Source organism: Saccostrea cucullata, unplaced genomic scaffold (genome assembly GCF_032062105.1).
Source record: "Saccostrea cucullata isolate Sc308-1 unplaced genomic scaffold, CSIRO_AGI_Scuc_v1 ctg1538, whole genome shotgun sequence".
Classification (NCBI taxonomy): domain Eukaryota; kingdom Metazoa; phylum Mollusca; class Bivalvia; order Ostreida; family Ostreidae; genus Saccostrea; species Saccostrea cuccullata.
This window is the reverse complement of record NW_026918275.1, coordinates 124,292-144,517: the sequence shown is the minus strand read 5'-3', so window position 1 is coordinate 144,517 and position 20,226 is coordinate 124,292. Positions and strand designations below refer to the sequence as shown.

Here is a 20,226-nt window from a genome sequence, read left to right as displayed (position 1 = left end):
TGAATAAATTAGATTAAAATTCAATAAAACACATCTAACCTAACAGTTTAATTCTTTAAATTAATATTAAAGGAAGTCAGTGAGTCAATGTTATTTAAGAAAATATTATAAAATGCATGTCATGTAATAACATTGTTTTATTATAAAAAGGAAAAGACCTCTGTAAAATTTCATATCTCACTACTAAAGGAAGATTTTTTTTTTTTTTTAATTGCTTATCTTATTGAAGGTTTTGAAATTTTATCCCTTCTCTTGAAAATTTTTTTTACAAATCAATTTTCTATAAATAGATCAAAGAAGCTTTTTTTTTCAAAGATATCATCTGAACATAGTTAAAAATTATATGAAAAAACAAATAAATGAAATAATAATCTATGTTAAAATAAAAAAAAAATCAATTTCACACCACTGCAGCCTCCCCGAGAGCGAGAACAATAGGGACAGTAATTATCAGTAAATGTCAGCACTTGTCTAAGTTTTTCAGCAAGGACAGTAAACGGGTCAGTAATTGTCTAAGTTTTTCAGCACCGACTAAGATTGTCAGCACTTTTCTAAGTTTATCAGTACCGGCAGTAAAAAGGTCAGTAATTGTCTAAGTTTTACAGTAACGACAGCACATTGTCAGTAATTTTCTAAGTTTGTCAGTAAAAAATGGGAATGTCAGTACGTTTTTGACTTAGGAGTGTAAACACCACAAAAGATAAATTTTCTTGTCAAAGAAGTATACTTCCCGATAAATTAATACAAAGTACACAGTGGCGGATTTAAGGAAGGCATACATGTGTATGACCCCTCCCCTAAAATTTCAAAGTATGATATGAATTATATTAATATTGCCATACTTTTAGTACAATACCAATATTTTTGTGCCTAGTTTTACTCTTAAAATACACAAAAACCAAAGAGCTTCAGAGGGCTTCGCCCCCTGGGCCCCCTTCTTCCAAAGTATGATATGAGTAGTATTAATTATGTCATACTTTGGAACATAACTAACCAATTAATCCTACATAATTGTGCCAGGTTTTACTCTTAAAATACACAAAAAACCACGAGCTTCAGGGGGCTTTGCCCCCTGGACCCCCTTCAATCAAGGTATAATATGACCAATATTAATAATGTCATACTTCGCTACATAATACCCGTAACCAATACCACTATAATTGTCCTGGTTTTACTCTTAAAATACCCGAAAACCCAAGAGCTTCTGGGGAATTTCCCTCCCTTGGCCTCTACCAGTGCTTCGCCCAGGACCCACTCATGGGTTCCTTAAGGCGGTCCCAGACCTCTTGTCTGAACGAAGTTATACACGCCCCCCATCCTGAATCCGCCCATGGTATATAAATGATTAGTCTTTTAGAATCAATCGATCAAGGTACCGTAAGACAAAGAAGAAAATGAATAATCTGTCCTCGGTGATCTTGAAAATAGATAATCTGTCCTTGACAGGCATGAAAATAAATAATCTGTCTCAAAACAATTTGCCAGCCCCCCCCCCCCCTCAGAATCAAATGGTCGTCCCCTTATGGGCACACAAGTATCGCACCATTGTTAAGGCTTGAATTAGGGGGCGGGGCCTAATTTATACGGGAAAACTTAACTGTGACGTCACACAAAAATATGACTTTTATGTATTTCTCATAATACCTGAAAATGAAATAATTTGCAACTTTTAACTATATTAGCATAATAAACAACAATATAACTTATCAATGCATTAAAAAAAGTGGCTTGTTAAATCCCATGTAGCTGGTTTAACAAAGCACTGGTCGCGATGAACTTGTAAACACGACGTCATATTGGTAAAAATGACGTATTTCATGTGCTATGAGATGCAGATTTAGGGATTTTTTAACAATGAAAAATGCGTTTTATTATTAAATGGAATATTATTTACAGGTTTTAAATAGTCGATAAATTCCAATGTATATCCTTTGTTTAGTGCAATTATTAATTAACTACCAAGAGAATGTATTTTATTAATTATGTCGTGTTTTTATGTACAGGTTACGTATATTTTACATCGAGATGCCTCATAAAATCGTACTTTCGCAAGGGCATACACTGCATAGATCTCAACCATTTTTTGAATATAGATAAAGGATATTTCCCTGAACTTGAAAAGTGCTGCTGCTATCTTTAAATCGAAGGCATGATTTTATAAATACACAAAATATTTGGTAAAAGTCAAACATATTTCGACATTGGCTTATTTACTTGAAAATTTAACTAGAGGGTCTATTAAAACGTGAATTCTATTGAAAAAAGCAGCACCTTTCTGAAACTACAAAGTATGCAGGAACAAATAAAAGCTTGAATTTTTAATTTCAACTAGGGTATGCCCTTGCGATATTGAAATTTGTTAATGACCTACATTCTGTACACGAACTATGCATTCATCACGTGTCTGTCCATCGATGGGACTAAACTTATGATACAGTACAGAGTGGGTTATACTTACTATTTCCATAAGTATTAAAGTTCTGTGATAATAAAAAAGCTTAATTAAAATAAATTCAATTTTAAAAAATACCCCTTTTTTGCACGTCTTTTTTTCCGTTGATTTCTCAAAGTGGGCCTTAACAGTGCTGCGATAACCTTATATTTTGTGAATTGTACTTACAATATGCAAGGACATCAAAGATCCACTGAGAGTTTAATATAACCTCTAAAAAACGCATTTGACCCATTAGGCAAAATGACGAAAAACAGAATACATGAAAAGTTGATTTATTTCTCAACCTTATGAACAAATTTGACTAGGAAGATATTAGAAACATGCTCCAATAGTTGTAGGAGGAATTTTTTTTATATTTCTTAATCAACATTAGCTGTGCAGTAAGTGGGTCCCTTTGTACAAAATGCAATATTTAATGTTTTCCTACAACACTACGCAAATCACTCACCAAGCAAAACCTATTAAACTCTCTGTATCTCTGCTCATTGCTCCTGGGCATTAACACTTTATTCGTAACAGAAGGAAGAAAAAGAGTATCGTGCTTTAAAACATTTTTCCCACAAATCAACATTTGCTTAAAGTTTCTTTCATTTGCAGATATGTTTAAAATAATTTCCTCTATGACTTTACGAACAAAAAGCCAGTCATTATGAATAAAATGTACATATACTAGTATTGTAGAGTATGAATAGAGAATGTGTGTTAGTGTTAGAGGAGAATCGTTTTCAGAAGTCTTGTTTATTGAATTCCGGTTATAGATTATATAATTAAATTTGATTCAACTTTTTTTATTAACTCAAGACATGATAAATTTCAGCGGTATTTCATTATTATTTATTTATTTATTTATTTTTTACTAATTTATTTGTTTTCTTTTTACAAAAATTCACATTTATTTATATTTTATACATTTAGATACTATTTGATAAAAACAGCGAAGATGTAACTTAAGGACCCTCTCTACACAAGTGCAAATATTTTTTTGGACATGGAGAAAAATATATTGTATAAAAGAGTTAATATTGAACCTATTTATTTAATTTTTACTGTATGGTGCGTGGCATTTACCCCGAGGAAATGTTCAAAGACAACACGGTATCAGTGAATGGAAATCACTGTTAATTACGTTAATAAAAAAAAATTATGTAAATGCCATGTTCAGTTAATTTATCTTGGTCTTTTAAAATGTTAAGAATTAATACTTGAATTCATGACAAATTGAGTAATATATATTGTAAATGTTTATTTTTTAGAATTTAGATCTAAGGGCAGATCACTCTAACTGCAGAAAAATACCTTAGAATCAGAACTCATTGGTGTGCAGTGTTGAGAGGGTACTTAAGGTACCCGATCCATATTAGCATCAGATTGAATGGAATTGAATGCATAATAGATTTGTGTCAGCTGAATACTCAGTGTAGTTAGAACTAATTTTCATCTTTTAGTATCAGAATGTAAGAGTGGGACATGTCCTAATTAATGACCTTTTCCTGCCCTTGATGAGTTATCTCCCTTTGATTTTAATCAATAAAAATTAATTTTAAAAAATCTGTCAGGTAAAAAATTATTTCTAATTGTTTTTCTATCCCCAATGATCAAACACATCTTTTCACCACAGCAATTTTTGATATTTGAAGTATTTATTTTTTTTATCTTTAAAAACTTACTTCCTTCCATAGACTTCAATGCAATCTTCAATAATTAATTTCTGCTTAGGTAATAACATTTTTGAAAATTTCTCTTGGTAAATCCCTTTCTACTCTAAGATGCTTTAAAATAATTTCAGGATATTTTACAAACAATCGATATTTAAGGTTAGAAATTTTGGTCCTAATATGGGTCAGATACCTTAAGGCAGATCACAATGTCTTTGTAGATTTCTCTAAATCCCTGTCAGTTAATGTTATATGTAAATGGTTTTCAATAGAAGTTTAAATAATTAAGCTTCCTTTAATTTCGGTGCTTTAACCAACTAGTTGATAAAATTGAAAAACCTTTGATTTGGGAAATTCACAGTAAAAATGAGGAAGTAAATGTATTAATTTTAAAAAAAAAACTTTTAAGTTGTCATAGCGTCAAGGTCATACATTTAGGTTGTTTTTCCGCTAGTCGGAAGGGCCCGAGAATTTGCGATCGTAAAAAAGAAAAACTGGGGGTTATCGACCTTTCAAAGAACAAATATCGTATCCAAATGTAATAAGTAATATCCCCCTGCCTCCAATTTTGCGTGCCCAAATCTGATAGGAGAAATAAACAGCGATTTGTCAGAGAAAATTGTTAGAACGTTGAAAGCTTAAGAAAATCCTAACAATATTTATGTACGAGGGTTGTCCGGTAAAGTCGTGGACAAAGCGTTTTTCTAAAAAAGTGACGGGCGCACTAATCTGAAATTTCCAGTACATGTTTATTTATCATATTTCAGTGTTTTCTATTTTTTCTAAAAATATATAGACAAAAATAAAGATTTATAATGCTTGAATGTGCATGTTGTACGGTCCTACGGCGCACGGTAAAAAAAACCATGGTTATATTAGAGAATTACACAAATATTAATTTGTAATAAAAGGTTTAAATACATACGATGGGGAAGAAAATTATCCCAGTTCGATTCCTTTATTCAATGTTGTCGTCTTTTTAAAAATTTCAAGGCCTTTGGTTAATTTTTGGCCGTTTCCCGAGAATTTGAAATGGGATAATGGTAAACACAATAAATAAAACAAGAGGCCCAGGGGCCACAGCGCTCACCTGAGCACATCAGGCTATTTATGGACCCCCCCTCCAGGCGTTCATCATTTGAACAAACTAGAATCTACACTACCTGAGGATGATTCCATATAAATATCACTAATCATAGCTTTGAAGTACTTGAAAAGAAGATTTTAAAAGGTTTCCCTATATATCCCTATGTAAAACTGGGGTCGGCCATTTTGGCCTCACCCTAGCCCCGGGGTCATGATTTGAACAAACTTGAATCTACACTACCTAAAATTCCACATGAGTATTATCTTTTCTGTCCTAGTGGTTCTTGAGAAGAAGATTTTTCTTATATATTCCTATGTAAAACTAGGGTCGGCCATTTTGGCCCCACCCTTGCCCCGGGGGTCATGATTTGAACAAACTTGAATCTGCACTACCTGAGGATGATTCCACATGAGTTTGATCTTTCCTGGCCCAGTGGTTCTGGAGAAGAAGATTTTTAAAGATTTTTCCTATATATTCCTATGTAAAACTTGGGTAATTTTGGCCCCACCCTTGCCCAGGGGTCATGATTTGAACAAACTTGAATCTACACTACCTGAGGATGATTCCACATGAGTTTGATCTTTCCTGGCCCAGTGGTTCTTGAGAAGAAGATTTTTAAAGATTTTTCCTATATATTCCTATGTAAAACTTGGGTTGTACCCCACCCTTGCCCAGGGGTCATGATTTGAACAAACTTGAATCTACACTACCTGAGGATGATTCCACATGAGTTTGATCTTTCCTGTCCTAGTGGTTCTTGAGAAGAAGATTTTTAAAGATTTTTCTTATATAGTCCTATGTAAAACTAGGGTCGGCCATTTTGGCCCCACCCTTGCCCCGGGGGTCTGATTTGAACAAACTTGAATCTACACTACCTGAGGATGATTCCACATGAGTTTCATCTTTCCTGGTCCAGTTGTTTTGGAGAAGAAGATTTTTAAATATTTTTCCTATATATTCCTATGTAAAACTTGGGTCAGCCATTTTGGCCCCACCTTTGCCCCGGGGGTCCTGATTTGAGCAAATTTAAATTTGCTCTACCTGAGGATGATTCCACATGAGTTTCATCTTTCCTGGCCCAGTGGTTCTGGAGAAGCAGATTTTTAAAGATCTTTCCTATATATTCCTATGTAAAACTTGGGTCGGCCATTTTGGCCCCACCCTTGCCCCAGGGGTCATGATTTGAACAAACTAGAATCCACACTACCTGAGGATGATTCCACATGAGTTTGATCTTTCCTGGCCCAGTGGTTCTGGAGAAGAAGATTTTTAAAGATTTTTCCTATATATTCCTATGTAAAACTTGGGTCTCCATTTTGGCCCCACCCTTGCCCCGGGGGTCATGATTTGAACAAACTTGAATCTACACTACCTGAGGATGCTTCCACATGAGTTTCATATTTCCTGGCCCAGCGGTTCTGGAGTAGAAGATTTTTTAAAAATGCCATTAATTTTTAACAAATTCATGATTATCTCCCCTTGGAAAAGGGCGTGGCCCTTCATTTGAACAAACTTGAATCCCCTTCACCCAAGGATACATTGTGCCAAGTTTGGTTGAAATTGGCCCAGTGGTTCTTGAGAAGAAGATGAAAATGTGAAAAGTTTACGACAACGACGACAACGACAACGACTACGACAACGACAGACAAAGGACAAATTTTGATCAGAAAAGCTCACTTGAGCCTTCGGCTCAGGTGAGCTAAAAAGGCGACGTTTGATGACGTTACGGCGCACCGGAGAGCAGTTCAGTTTGATAGGAATGTTGTAATAACACCCTAAGAGATATCTGATGAATACGGAAGAAAAAATATATGAAAACATCATCAGATCTTTAGTAAACAAATGAAATGGAAGTTTTCTTAGCGAAGTCTTTTTGATTGAGTACCCAGGGAGTACAAAACATACGGACGAACTGCTGTTGTAATAGCAAAAGACGTTGTCACTGTGGACCGTTCATATGAGATTCTCTATTATTTGAATGATGGCGATCATACTGTCCGTAACTTGCTAATAAATCTTTAGAAAATCGCATGTGTGTGCCAGATTGGCTCCGCAGCTGTTTATGGAGACTAAAAGTGCGACTTATCCAACTTTATTTTTAGCAAAAATGAAACATAACGCTGTTTAAGACACTTTGACGTTATCATCCTTGCGCCGTAGGATGATACAATACATAACATAAAATATCATAATTTGTCTATTCATGCATGTATCTATTTGAAATTTTCTCTGTATATTCATAATATATGTACTAAAAAGTAGTGAAAATATCAGAACGCAGTGATAATTATTTTTTAAACTAGACAACTTGTTCACGATTTACCGGATAATCCTCTTATATTCATAATTTATTTTGTTAGAAACTAGACAGATATGCATTAATATGTGATAGAAAAACATTCCTTTCATGTATTGTTGTACATTACATAGTGATCTTAAACCCGTTGGATTAAAATCATACAAGCGAGTAAAAACAATTTAAGTAAAACAATTTCAGTCAAAATATGATCACCGTGAAAAAACAAAACAAAGAAATTTAATTAATCACAACAACAACAAACAGATTATTATGTAGGAATATGATTTTGATTGGCATTGAAATTTCAAAGCTTGCTTAGTGATGAATTTGAAGTAATAATAAAATCAACTAAAATTCAGACTGCGTTATCCAATCGTTCATACTGGCGACTATCCTCCTGTACGTTTATTGGCTGTTCGTACTGATATCTCTGTGATTGCCGCGTCACGGAAGGCGTCTTTGGAAGAGGTGTATTTCTCTTTTGATTGGTTCGTTCTTTTTGAATTGGATTCTTTGAGTTCAGTTTCCTATGAGATGGAACATAAAAGTCAATAAATATTTTATCTCATCACAATCTGTAGAAGTATCTTTATTTAAGAATGTTTGTGGTTAGAGCGTTTGTTCTATAATCGTGATGAAACGTCGATGGTTAAAATCACCCAGCGGGAGGGTAGACCGGTCCCTCTGAAGAGACCGTTTAGAAGGTTTTGCTTCGCGGTAAGATTTGGCAAGAAAAAGACTCTCAATGCACAAGGGCTCATAGTGCTAAGTACAGGTTGAGCAGTCCGCCAACTGTCATCTTTTACATGGGTATATACCGGTATATAAATAAAATTTATGATAAAATTGTATTATGGAATAATAATTTAGTTTTAATGTGGAAATGCATTTCCTCTTTGTTACTCTAATCTACATGTACCTCTGGGGTTTAAGTAGCCAGAGTAAGCATGCTAAGTGTATAATTATGATAAGCAATGGTGCCTTTTTCAAAATTGTTACTTTCATGGCCTCTGGTTTAAAACACGAACCGAATTCAATCGTTGGAAAGTTGATACACGATACTCAAATTACCTATCAGGCCTGTGGGCCTCTTGTTTAATATGGCATTGACATTTTAGAGTCTGTCTTACTGGCCTTGGTGAAAGGCAATGTTTTTAAAAGTAAGAGTAATGATGGTTATTTCTGCTACCGGTACAAAAATTTAAAAAAAAAAAAAAAAAGGAAAGACACAAGTTTCCATATAGATACATAGATACCTTTTATAGAAGAGTATAAGAGAACCGATGAGGATGAACATCACCAATACTGAAATACCGGCGCCAATAGCCGCTGGTGCAAGTGACAAAGAGTTTCCCTTTTCTGTCTGATCATGATCTTTACCAGAATTTGCTAGTATATAAAAAACAATGTGTTTGTGAAATACTAAACCCCCGATGGTAACACAATTCTGGAGTGGGACGTAAGCTGAAGAAATTACGCTAACAGAATGACAATTTGTATATATACAATGTATATCTAGGTAAAGATGTCAAAAGGATAATAAAATAATTTAATGATTTCCTTTAAAAAGAACTTCACACTAAGTGCATGAGGTGTAGTGTTAACTTTTTAAGAAAAAAAAACAAGATCAGTTTCCCTATCTTTATTTTCCCCTCTTTCTCTTACATGGCACAAAATAACTTTTCCCGAAATTTTTATCTCTTATTAATCAATATGAACATGTCATCGTAAGTTGAATCGAACATAGTTTGTGCTTCCTTATTAGTAATATGCCTGAATTTTTAGTAGTAATAATTAATATGCCTGAATTCTACTCGACGTAGATTTAAATCACATGGCAAATTATTTTATTCATTTTGTGACAGTCCCTGGTTACATCAGAGAAAGTTAATGTTAGAGGCGAATTTTTTTCTTTAGCAATTTTGTCCTTTTTGACATAACAATACAGGTACCATCAAACGAAGAATAAAGGCAAAAAATGAGCTAACTATGTTTATAGCTATTGTACGAAGTTGGCATTCTTATTATCGTAGGAGAAATTGTAATGATCCTCACTTTGGAAACTTGATTTGTACTTCGTGAAGACAACTTTTATTGAAGTAAAAGTAGATAAGATTTTGACAATACAGCAATTAGTTGTAAAATGTAGGTTTTGAAATGTTTTGTCGCTAATTTCACACGTCCTGAAGTGCAATCATCCTTATGTCAAAAATACCAACCGACTTCAAGACTAGAAGAAGTACAATACATGTAGGCCTACTGATTTAATACATATTTTCTTTTTATTTTTCATATCTAACGGATGAAATTTTCTTTTCAACATACATTCATTACACTGATTTCCTTTCATTCCATTGATGCATCCATTAGTACAGGATCTATTACCATGGTGACAAGCCTCACTTTCACCACAGCTTCTTCTGCAATTTTGCATACATTCCTGACCATAGGTGTTATTTGTGCAACCTAAATCATTTCATTGAATTTTAATATTTATTTTCATATTTTCTGACATTATTTTGACTTAGAAAAATCCAATAGTTTTTTAAAAATATATTAAAAATATATATGCGAATTGTAAATTAAATTGAAATAAAAAGAGTCATTCTTCACACATTAACACTAACTGCAACACAATGTAGCTTAAATGTAAAATTTTACTACAAATGACTTTTATCACTATAATTCAGGATATCTCTCTGCTATATTAAAGACATAAAAATTATATCAGTAAAATGGTTAACTTTTCTGATATTCAAAAGAAATAAAAAATTATTTCAGCTAGATGCATAATCAACTTTTTAGACAAAATAATGATAAACTGATAAAATATTAAATTGTAAATGGAAAAAAAATCGAGAAAGAATGAATTTCATTTACATACTCTCATTGCAAGTTTTCCCGATTAATACTGTCTGGCTTGCACACTCTCCGGTCCCGTTAAAACATGTTTGGTTAGCATTACATATCCCAGAACAGTTACCTGAGCAATTGTAACCAATATCCCACTTAGGACATATTTCTGAAAATAAAGTAGTATGTAAAAAAAATTTAAAAAGCTAATGAAATGTTGCAGGATAATAAATTAATTTTAGTTGTAACACGTCATTTGATTGGGTAAAATGCTTAATCCATTTTGTAAAACATGAGTTGCCTTCGTCACAACGAGTTACTTCAAAAACGTTTTACAATGCTTAGTGTTACTTTTTAAAAAATGCTCAATTTTAAGCCTTTTTCTAGAGGAAAAATTATTTCATTGTCTATAACATTGTCGTATAACATATGTTGAAATAAGCTTCAGTCTTTAAATATTCCATACGGATGAATTTATCACTATGTATTATGTAAACATGTGATACAATTTTATAGATGTGAGAATTCAGAATATTTCTTTATCAAACTGAATCAATTATTACTAATTTCCTGAAAGAATCACTCTGAATGTTAACAACATTTCTATGCATTTTGTAGCAATTTTTCTTAACATTTGTGTCGTTTAGAAATTGGAATATTTAAAACAATGTTTCTAATTTGTCTGTCTTGAAGTTTTTGGGGAAAAAAAGAAACCATTTCCGAGGATATGCTATAAAACAGTGATTAAAAATAGCAAACAATGATCGATCTAAGAAATATATATAATCATTTTCTTTGCTTACGACAACTATCATTCTCCTTCCAATATCCTGGCGAACAATCCTCACATTTCGGTCCGGTCAAATTTCCACTACAATGTGTACATCCTTCAATAATATTGCATACTTTACAGGATTCACCACAAGGTGTACAGTTTTCACCAAATTTATTTACTTCACAGCCTAGAAATAAAATAAATTTTATAAATATATAAAACCCACAAACACATGTTTTTACAGAGCATCTCTTCTCAAAAAGGGGGGAAAATATACATCGATTACATAAGATCTCCCACTCACAAGTGCATTTATATACCACATCAAATTCCTTTTCCAGGGGGATTATAATAAGCAAAAAAGACTTTAAAAGTCATTGTATATTTACATGTATGTGTTAAAGGTCTGTTGTATTTCTTTTGTGTAAGGTATATTTGTTAAGGTACATCAAACTGTTGTAAGAAATTGTTGTAAGAAAAACACACGTGCATCTGATTGTCATGCTGTAAATTTTGAATTTATTTGGGGAAGTAAAACATTTACACGGACGGGGTAACTTAAAATCCAGGTATTAATTTTGCATTTAAACTCCCCCTAGTGAATTCAAAAGTTACAACATCATATAACCTTTAATCTCCACTTCACATATTTCAAGGTGAACATAAGGAGTATCCTCATCTGTAGCGTCATCATTGAGGATCCACACGTATTGTCCTTCTCTGTGACACTCCTGCTCGTTTATTACAGGTAACGTTTTATTTCCAGGATCTCGATAGCAAACCTGACTCTCGTTCCATAAACTGGAATCACTAGAGTTAGTAACCCTGATGTAGTAACCTTGCAAACTTGAAGTGGAGATTCCACCTAATGAAATCGAAGAAATATTTTGATTGTACATGTATTTGAATATCACTTGAACAGTAATCAAAGCATTTTCAAACAAGATATCTTTGTGAAACAATATGACCCCGGTTGTACATGAAGCACATTCTAGAGTTAGACGTAGACTGAAGTGGTATACATTTACCCTTGAAAGCGCAATAGTTATGGGATATGTTAAAGTTAAGACAACAGGTAGACAAACAGACAGGACAAAACAAGATCTTTCGATCCAGGGTATGTTAATTAAGTTCCGTTTTATAAATCGACATATATATTCTTAAATAAAATAAATGAGTGATCAGGATAAAATATTTTCGCACACTTTTAGAGATATTTTGATGTTCTGAGTATTCAAGGCACAAGCGCATCTTTACTGTACTCTTATGAAGTTTAGAAAACTACTTTTAGACAGAGCAAGATAATCTCTGAAGTAACTTTACCAAATTTGACATACCCAACATTGAATACTTACTGTCATTCCTATAGAACAGTTTTACTGACTTTATACTGTAGGCATCTGTCAGATTGATTCTGAGCCACGCAGTCTCATTTTTGTAAAAAGTGCGAGAGCAAGATCCATTAATAAGCTGAAGTAAATTTTTCTGATTATCTATTGCGTTATCTGCGTCATAAAAATCACTGTATGTCGAGCTGAGGCTGGCCGTAGGAGTTCCGTTAAGTGGTAACTTATCTGAAAAGAAAACAAAAGAAGAGTGTATCCGTTATCCAAGTAGTTATTTAATTCAGAATCGTATCATGAGTCTTCCTTTTAATTTGAAATATAGAGATAAATTATTTCGTATTGAAAGGTACTGTACAAAAGATTAATATGCTGACAAGAGGAGAGGATATCAAAGATAAAACAATTTCCCTTCAATACGAGGGGTTATCAAGAAGTTCGTGGAATAGCGCCATAAAATTAAAACGCTTTAGGTACATCAATAAATTTTAAAATATCTAGTTAGCATCATTTTTTCTATCTAACGAATAAACCAGGAATCATAAATTTTATTTTTAAAATAAATTAGTATAATGTTTTGTAAGCAATGGTATGTCCAGGCGGCGCAACCTCGATCACGACGATTTCGCAACCTAAGTGTAACTGAAAAAAACTCTTTTGATATGAACAATCCCGTTAATTCAGGTATGTGTTCAGTTGGGATATAACTGTTCCATAAAATATGATTTTTTTACTTCATTCTGGAAATTCTATAAAATTTTATCGTAAATTTTACATGAATTGTCCAAACAAATACAGACCCTGAGACGTGCTACTACCCCACACGCTCGCTGCACGAACGGTACACGAACGCTACACGGTTTGCACGAAACGTTGCACGGTTTACACGAAACGCTACACGGTTTGCACGAAACGCTACACGGTTTACACGAAACGCTTTGCACGAAATGCTGCACGGTTTACACGAAAGGCTGCACGAAACGCTTTGTACACGTTTCTCACACGCTTTGTACACGATTCTCGCACGTTTTGGCCTCGGTTTGGATTTTCTACTCGGAATATATCGGGCATTATTGCGGTTTTATCATTAATTAAATGGAAATCTTTCACAAAGCCACATTTGGCAGCTGTTTGAATTAAATATCAGTACAGTAGTATTATATAAACCGATAGAAATTTTTAATACTCCGACAGTTGTAATTAATTAATAAATAATTGTCATTTCGTATTTATTTATTTATTTATTTATCCAACTGTTTAAAAACGAAATGCCGATATCATGAATGACTGTTTGATAAAATACATTTTTTATATATTAGTCATTCATTTCAATGAAATGTTTTTACGAGTATAATTTAATAAATTAAATACAAATTCGATTTCTTACTGCAGGGATATGAACTCATTGATATTAGATAATATTGATTATATTGTGTTTGATTTCCGTAGGCGGATTATTTTTGTTGATTTTGATTTACATGTAGTAATAAAATTTGCCTATGTACTCTACTAACGATTATTGATACATTTTTAAAGAATTTTTTTTATCTTACGTAAGCATTATCTATAGAAGGGAAACTGGTAAAGGGGGGGGGGGGTTAAATGTGATGTCTTAATCTATTTTTATTCTCTTTCTCTTTTTACATAAAGCTTATCAAATAACATCAGTATACCCATCATACTGTAAAATCCTTCATTTCAAAACCCGACGAAACGTACGTATATATCTGTACATTAATTAGTAGTCGCGGCATTTGACTATACATTGTACATACAATGTAGATCGATCTTTACACCGGCATTCAGGTATATTACAAGAAAACTGAAATATCTTAGATGAAATAAAAGTACGTGATTTATAAAACAAATAATATACAATTATTCATGGTTTACTCCTAAGCTTTTCTTACATGATATTCATGAAAAGACTACCAAATCAGTTCTGTTTATTTTACTGTTTACGGCTAGAAATTCGGATTTACAAATAAAAGATGAAATCCGCTGATTTATAAGTTGTACCCATTAAATATTTATTGAACCGTTTTATTTTTTAAAAAATAATAAATACCAGTCGTAATTTTCAGGTGTCATTAAGCCAAGAACTCAACATGTACATACAGCAAAACAGGTTTTCAGTTACCATGCACTCGGAGCCTGTGATCGCTGTTGTAAATGACCTTGATCACCGTTGAAAGGCGGAAAGAAGATTTCATTACATTTTTAAGGGGTGAATTAAAATTATAAAATTCATTTATTTGACAATAATGAGCAAGAAGTTTTATGTATCAAAAAGTATTAAATGACACATCGTTACAAAACGTTCTTTAACGTACTTTAAATGTAAAGACAAGAACGGAGTCCTGATACATTTTTTGCTTTAAATTATAAAAAAAATAATACCGGTATTTCTTTCTTTATTTAAGAAAAAATATTTAAGAAGCCATGATCGCGTTGATAGTATATTGAATTCAATGCCCTTAAAATTGTTGTACATAGTTGATTAATTTGAACATATTTTCTTTAGAAGGAAAAGAAAACAAACAAATATATATTATACATTACCGTGTAATTTCATTTTGCTGTTCCTTTTTTTTTGTTTGTTTTTACTCCTAAAATATCACAAGCATAACTAATTCAATAATAGAATACTAATACAATTTTACATCCTGTCCCATCATAGCCATATTTAAAATGAAATGACTTCCGAATGAATCTTACACGATTCTTGCACGAAAGTCGCACGTTTCTCACACGGTTCTTACACGAAAGTCGCACGTTTCTCACACGGTTCTTACACGAAAGTCGCACGTTTCTCACACGCTTTTCGCACGCTCGCTACACGGTTTGCACGAAACGCTTTGGAGCTTACACGAAACGCTGCACGGTTTACACGAAACGCTACACGGTTTGCACGAAACGCTGCACGGTTTACACGAAACGCTACACGGTTTGCACGAAACGGAAAGCGCACGAAAGTTAACACGCTTTTTGGGGTAGTAGCACGTCTCAGGGTCTGTATATAAGGCCTTGAAAATGACGTTAAATTGAATTGAATTTCCTTATCCAACATTCTATAAGGTTTGCTCCTGGAAAAAAACTGGTATAGACCTAAGAAATGTTTAAACTGGCTACAAAGAAATGAAATGCATCCAGAGTGCTGGTCTTTTAATGTCAAAATAGATTTAGAGAGAAAAGGGATGCACAGTTAATGTCGATTTGTAGTCAAGGTGTGATAAATCAATCACGTCAAAAAATGACGTTGTTCATGAGTTGTAGATATTGAACTCCCAAGAGCAAAACAATCAAGCAAGCATCTTTCCCAATGTATAAATCCATTTGGAATATTATTTTCATTGAAAACTGCATTGCAAATTCATATAAACAAGGCGGATGGAAGTACTTACTCAGCTGTAAGTAACTTTATCAATATTCTATGAGGTAGAGGGAGCGGACATATTGAAAAAACAATGAAGTAGTCGGACGTCATGAAAGTAAACGGCGACGGCGCCGGGTGATGATATAATGTCGTTTTAATCTTATAATAATTTGGCAAATAATGAACGTATCAAGCTAAATTTTCAAAATTTCTTTATTTTTTGTTGTTTTATGTTCCACATTCATTTTGAAAGCACAGACAACATAGCACTAATTTTATAGCCTCAGTCCACGAACTTTTTGATAACTCCTCGTATATATACAGTCCCTGAAACGTTCTACTTTCCCATTTTTCCGTTCGCTCACCGTTCGTTCAGCGTTCGTTCACCGATCGTTCAGCGTGCGTTCATCTTTCGCTCTCCGTTCACAGTTTTGCGTTCACCGTGCGCTCGCGTTCACCGTTCACAAAACGTTCACCGTTCGCTCTTCGTTCCGTTTACTTTGCGTTCACCGTTCACTTATCATTCAGTCTTCATTGTCATTCGGAGCTCCGAAGTGAAAGGACTTATCTTTTTGATGGTAAGGATTTACACGTTTTATAATTAAATAACTAAGATATCGTGTTTGAAGAATAATTATTTCACTGCAAAAATTATCTACGATATTTATATTTCAATTATTATAACTTGGTTGTAACTTTATTCATGAAATTTTACTGGAAAATAATACATTAAGTACCTACACATGTACGTGTATGTAAAACGATGCTTAAATATTAAATTAAAAAAGGACAATGTTAAAATGCTTCACGCTCGGCAACAATTTGTTGTAATGTAAAAGACGACAAATCATTTATTGATGGATAATAATCCAAGTCTTTTACAAGACAAGAATACACAAAAAAAATATTTCTAACATGTATTTAAAAAACTGCACGATAACATATTAGAACTACACGTAGGTCTGAGAATTATGAACAGTACTGCAGATATTCAGTAAATTAAATATCTCTAGAGCTAATTAGATTAATTGCGTGATTTTAAATTTTAGAAAGGACCAACTGTTTAAAATGTAATACATTAGAATTTTTTGTACTTTACGTTAAGTTTATTATTAGAGAGGGAAAATTCCTTCATTCACCGTCCGTAAATATATGTTTGACATTCAGTATAATCAAGAGTCCCCCCCCCCCCCCCCCGGTCGCCTTTTCTCCCGAAATCAAATTCTTAGTTAGTATACCCAGAATATTAGTATTTAATGTGTATTGAAACACAAGAAAATCATTCTTGTAAAAATAACATAAAACAGTCATTAAACAGTAGTATTTCAAAATATATATGTGCCGACAGTAGTATTTTAAACTGGCAGGGAATATGTTTCATATTCAATTTCAAACTTAATCCTTCCAAGTATATATTCCCATTATTTATTTATTTTATTCTGCAGGAATGCAAAAATCAGATCTAGTAATGATAGGGGAAAATATTTAAACTTCTTGGAAATACTAAATGACTCTTTGCCTTCGGCATGCTCGGTGAAGCGAGATTTCCTCTGTGTCGAATGAATTTGATTGACAGGACAAACACGTGGACTTTCTGTGAACCATGTGGAGTTGAAGATGGAAACTAAAACCCGATGAATACTGTCAAATGGCTTTGTTTATCTTAAAAATTTGATTCCTTTTACTGCTTTGAACATTTAGGGAAAATAATACGAATTTTCATTTGATACAACAGATATCTGAGAATAAAGGCTCTCTCTCTCTCTCTCGTACATTTCTCTGTTCAATAAAAGCTATGACAGCACATTGCGTATTTAGTTTGATTTGAAAATTTATTTTATTAATAATTGGAATGCCTCTTTCCATCATCTTGTCAGAGTATAATCACGACCGAGAAATTAATGTCTACAGATACATGTAGAAGTTAGCTAAAATAATCATCATAAAAGAATAAAAATGACACATAAATATAGAATATGTTGCATTAGAATTTTAAAATACGAGTGTTTTTATGCAATACGTTAGCAGACAATTGTGAATTTTAAAAAAAATCCGTTATTTTACTCAGAATCGCCTTGGCACGGAAATGCATGTATGGTTATTTCAACCGGGTACAATGTAAATAGTTCAATCTATAAGTACTAGTTTTATCTTCTAAAGTACATATTATTTTATTAGTTAAAAGAATAAGCAAATTTACTATATAAGTAGATTAATTTTATATTTAAACTACACATGTAACAAATAACATTCAAAATACCAATATTCTATGGATAATTCTATTAGCATGTTCACTTTGTCATATCAATAAATTTTGAGTCATGATAAAAATCCTTTAAGATGTCTCATGATTATGGGCACAAATCACAAGCTACACATCTATAACCGTATAATTTGTGAATTGTACTTACAATATGCAAGGACATCAAAGATCCACTGAGAGTATAATATAACCCCTATTAAACGCATTGGATCCATTAGGCAAAAATGACGAAAAACATAATACATGAAAAGTTGATTTATTCTCAACTTTATGCACAAATTTCACTAGGAAGATATTAGAAACATGCTCTAATAGTTGGAGAAGGAAAATTTATATTTTTAATCAGCATTAGCTGTGCCGTAAGTGCGTCCCTTTGTACAAAATGGAATATTTAATGTTTTCCTACAATATTGAGCAAATCACTGAACAAACAAAGCCTATTATACTTTCTGTTTATATCATTGCTCATTGCTCGTGGGCATTTACACTAAATTTATTCGTAACAGAAGGAAGAAAAAGAGTATCGTGCTTTAAAATATTTTTTTCCACAAATCAACAATTGCATAAATTTTATCTCATTTGCTGATATGTTTAAAACAGTTTCCTCTATGACTTCACGAACAAAGAGCTAGTCATTTTTACGGAAGCGTATTGCTGCCACTTGAAAAAAAATATTGTAAGTCGTACGTACGAGATACTAAGTCGTACGTACGACATAAGCCGTACGAACGAGATACTAAGTCATGCGAACGAGATACTGAGTCGTACGCACGACATATTATCTCGTACATACGAGATACTAAGTCGTACGTACAATGATATGTCGTATGTACAACATAACAATAAGTCGTACGTACGCCATACTAAGTCGTACGTACGACATAATAAGTCGTACGTACGAGATACGTAGTCGTATGTACGACATAATAAGTCATATGAACGACATAATAAGTCATACGAATGAGATACTAAGTCGTACAAACGAGAAACTAAGTCGTTCGAACGAGATACTAAGTCGTACGTACGAGATACTAAGTCGTAGGTACGACATTATAAGTCGTACACACGACATAATTATTCGTAAGAATGAGATACTAAGTCGTAGGAACGAGATAACATTTACCTGTGGTAGTTATATGATCAAGATAATGTTACACATACAAGATAATATGTAGTTATCCGGATTTCTTTAGAATTTCATGAATGGACGGGCGTACAAATAGTTGTCGTGCTTTTGATTGCTAAAACGAAAGAACCTAAATTTCATATACATATACATATGCAATTTCAATTTCTTTAATGATTACAGAAGAAATTTCATTTATTTCAGCTTTTAAATTTTATCATTTTCATATGGAACTCTTCTTCTAAAGAAGAGCAATATAGTCTAAAATAGCCAAAACCGATCCCCCTCTCTAAGTTCAAAAGGCCTGAAATTCCCAGAAAATATAGAAAATAGAATTTCTTGCAGTGACGTAGCATCGTTTTTGAAAGGGGGGGGGGGGTAGGCAGCCAGAGAGAAAAAAATATTTAACCTGAAAAAAGTTGACAAGTAAAAGAAATTGCCCTAACAAGAAAAATATTATTTCAGGGAAGGGGGGGGCTTTTCAAAGTTCCAATTTCTTTTAGTACCATTTTCCCCCATATAATACTACATGTACATGTACATTACCCTTATTTCACTTTACTGTATCAAAAAGCGGGGGAGGGGCAACCGACCTTTCAATGAAAATTTTAAATAGTAATATTGCTACGTGTCTGTTTTGGTAACATGCACATCTATACATTGTGTCCGAATTATCTACAAAGTTTCCTGAAATTATATGCAGTTGTATATGAATACTTAAACAAAAATAAGGAAATAAAAAAGGACTGACGGACTAACTGACAGGTCAAAGACATTATACCACTCGTAGTTTGTTGTTATAATTATAGTAATTTATAATTTCTCTCTACATTTAAACACTGTTTCTAGACGATATCCTATAGCCATTTACTCTTAATAATACCATTTTAAGCCCGAAATTAATAAGGCTTTGAAAATAGGCATGGTCACAGGTCAAAATCAATACATGTATTGCAAAAAATCTTTATCCTTCCTAGTTTATGATTTATGAATT

General features: G+C 33.0%; 1 protein-coding gene across 1 annotated transcript; it reads right to left on the bottom strand.

Annotated features, from left to right (window-relative positions):
- Positions 1–7,851: 7,851 nt before the first annotated feature.
- Positions 7,852–18,357, bottom strand: LOC134261137 (laminin subunit beta-4-like). Its single transcript, XM_062743599.1, has 8 exons — positions 18,255–18,357; positions 12,480–12,698; positions 11,753–11,989; positions 11,153–11,311; positions 10,381–10,518; positions 9,822–9,962; positions 8,753–8,885; positions 7,852–8,023 (listed from the first exon to the last, which is right to left on the bottom strand). The coding sequence occupies exons 1-8, from the start codon at positions 18,349–18,351 to the stop codon at positions 7,852–7,854; spliced, it is 1,296 nt and encodes a 431-aa protein (XP_062599583.1). The 5' UTR covers positions 18,352–18,357.
- Positions 18,358–20,226: the final 1,869 nt, after the last annotated feature.

Coding starts and splice junctions, on each gene's coding strand:
- LOC134261137 (XM_062743599.1), bottom strand. CDS start 18,351: ATGTATTATGTTTTTCGTCATTTTTGCCTAATGGATCCAATGCGTTTA. Junction 12,699..18,254: donor CTTTGATGTCCTTGCATATT/GTAAGTACAATT, acceptor TTTTCTTTTCAG/ATAAGTTACCACTTAACGGA. Junction 11,990..12,479: donor ACTGTTCTATAGGAATGACA/GTAAGTATTCAA, acceptor CGATTTCATTAG/GTGGAATCTCCACTTCAAGT.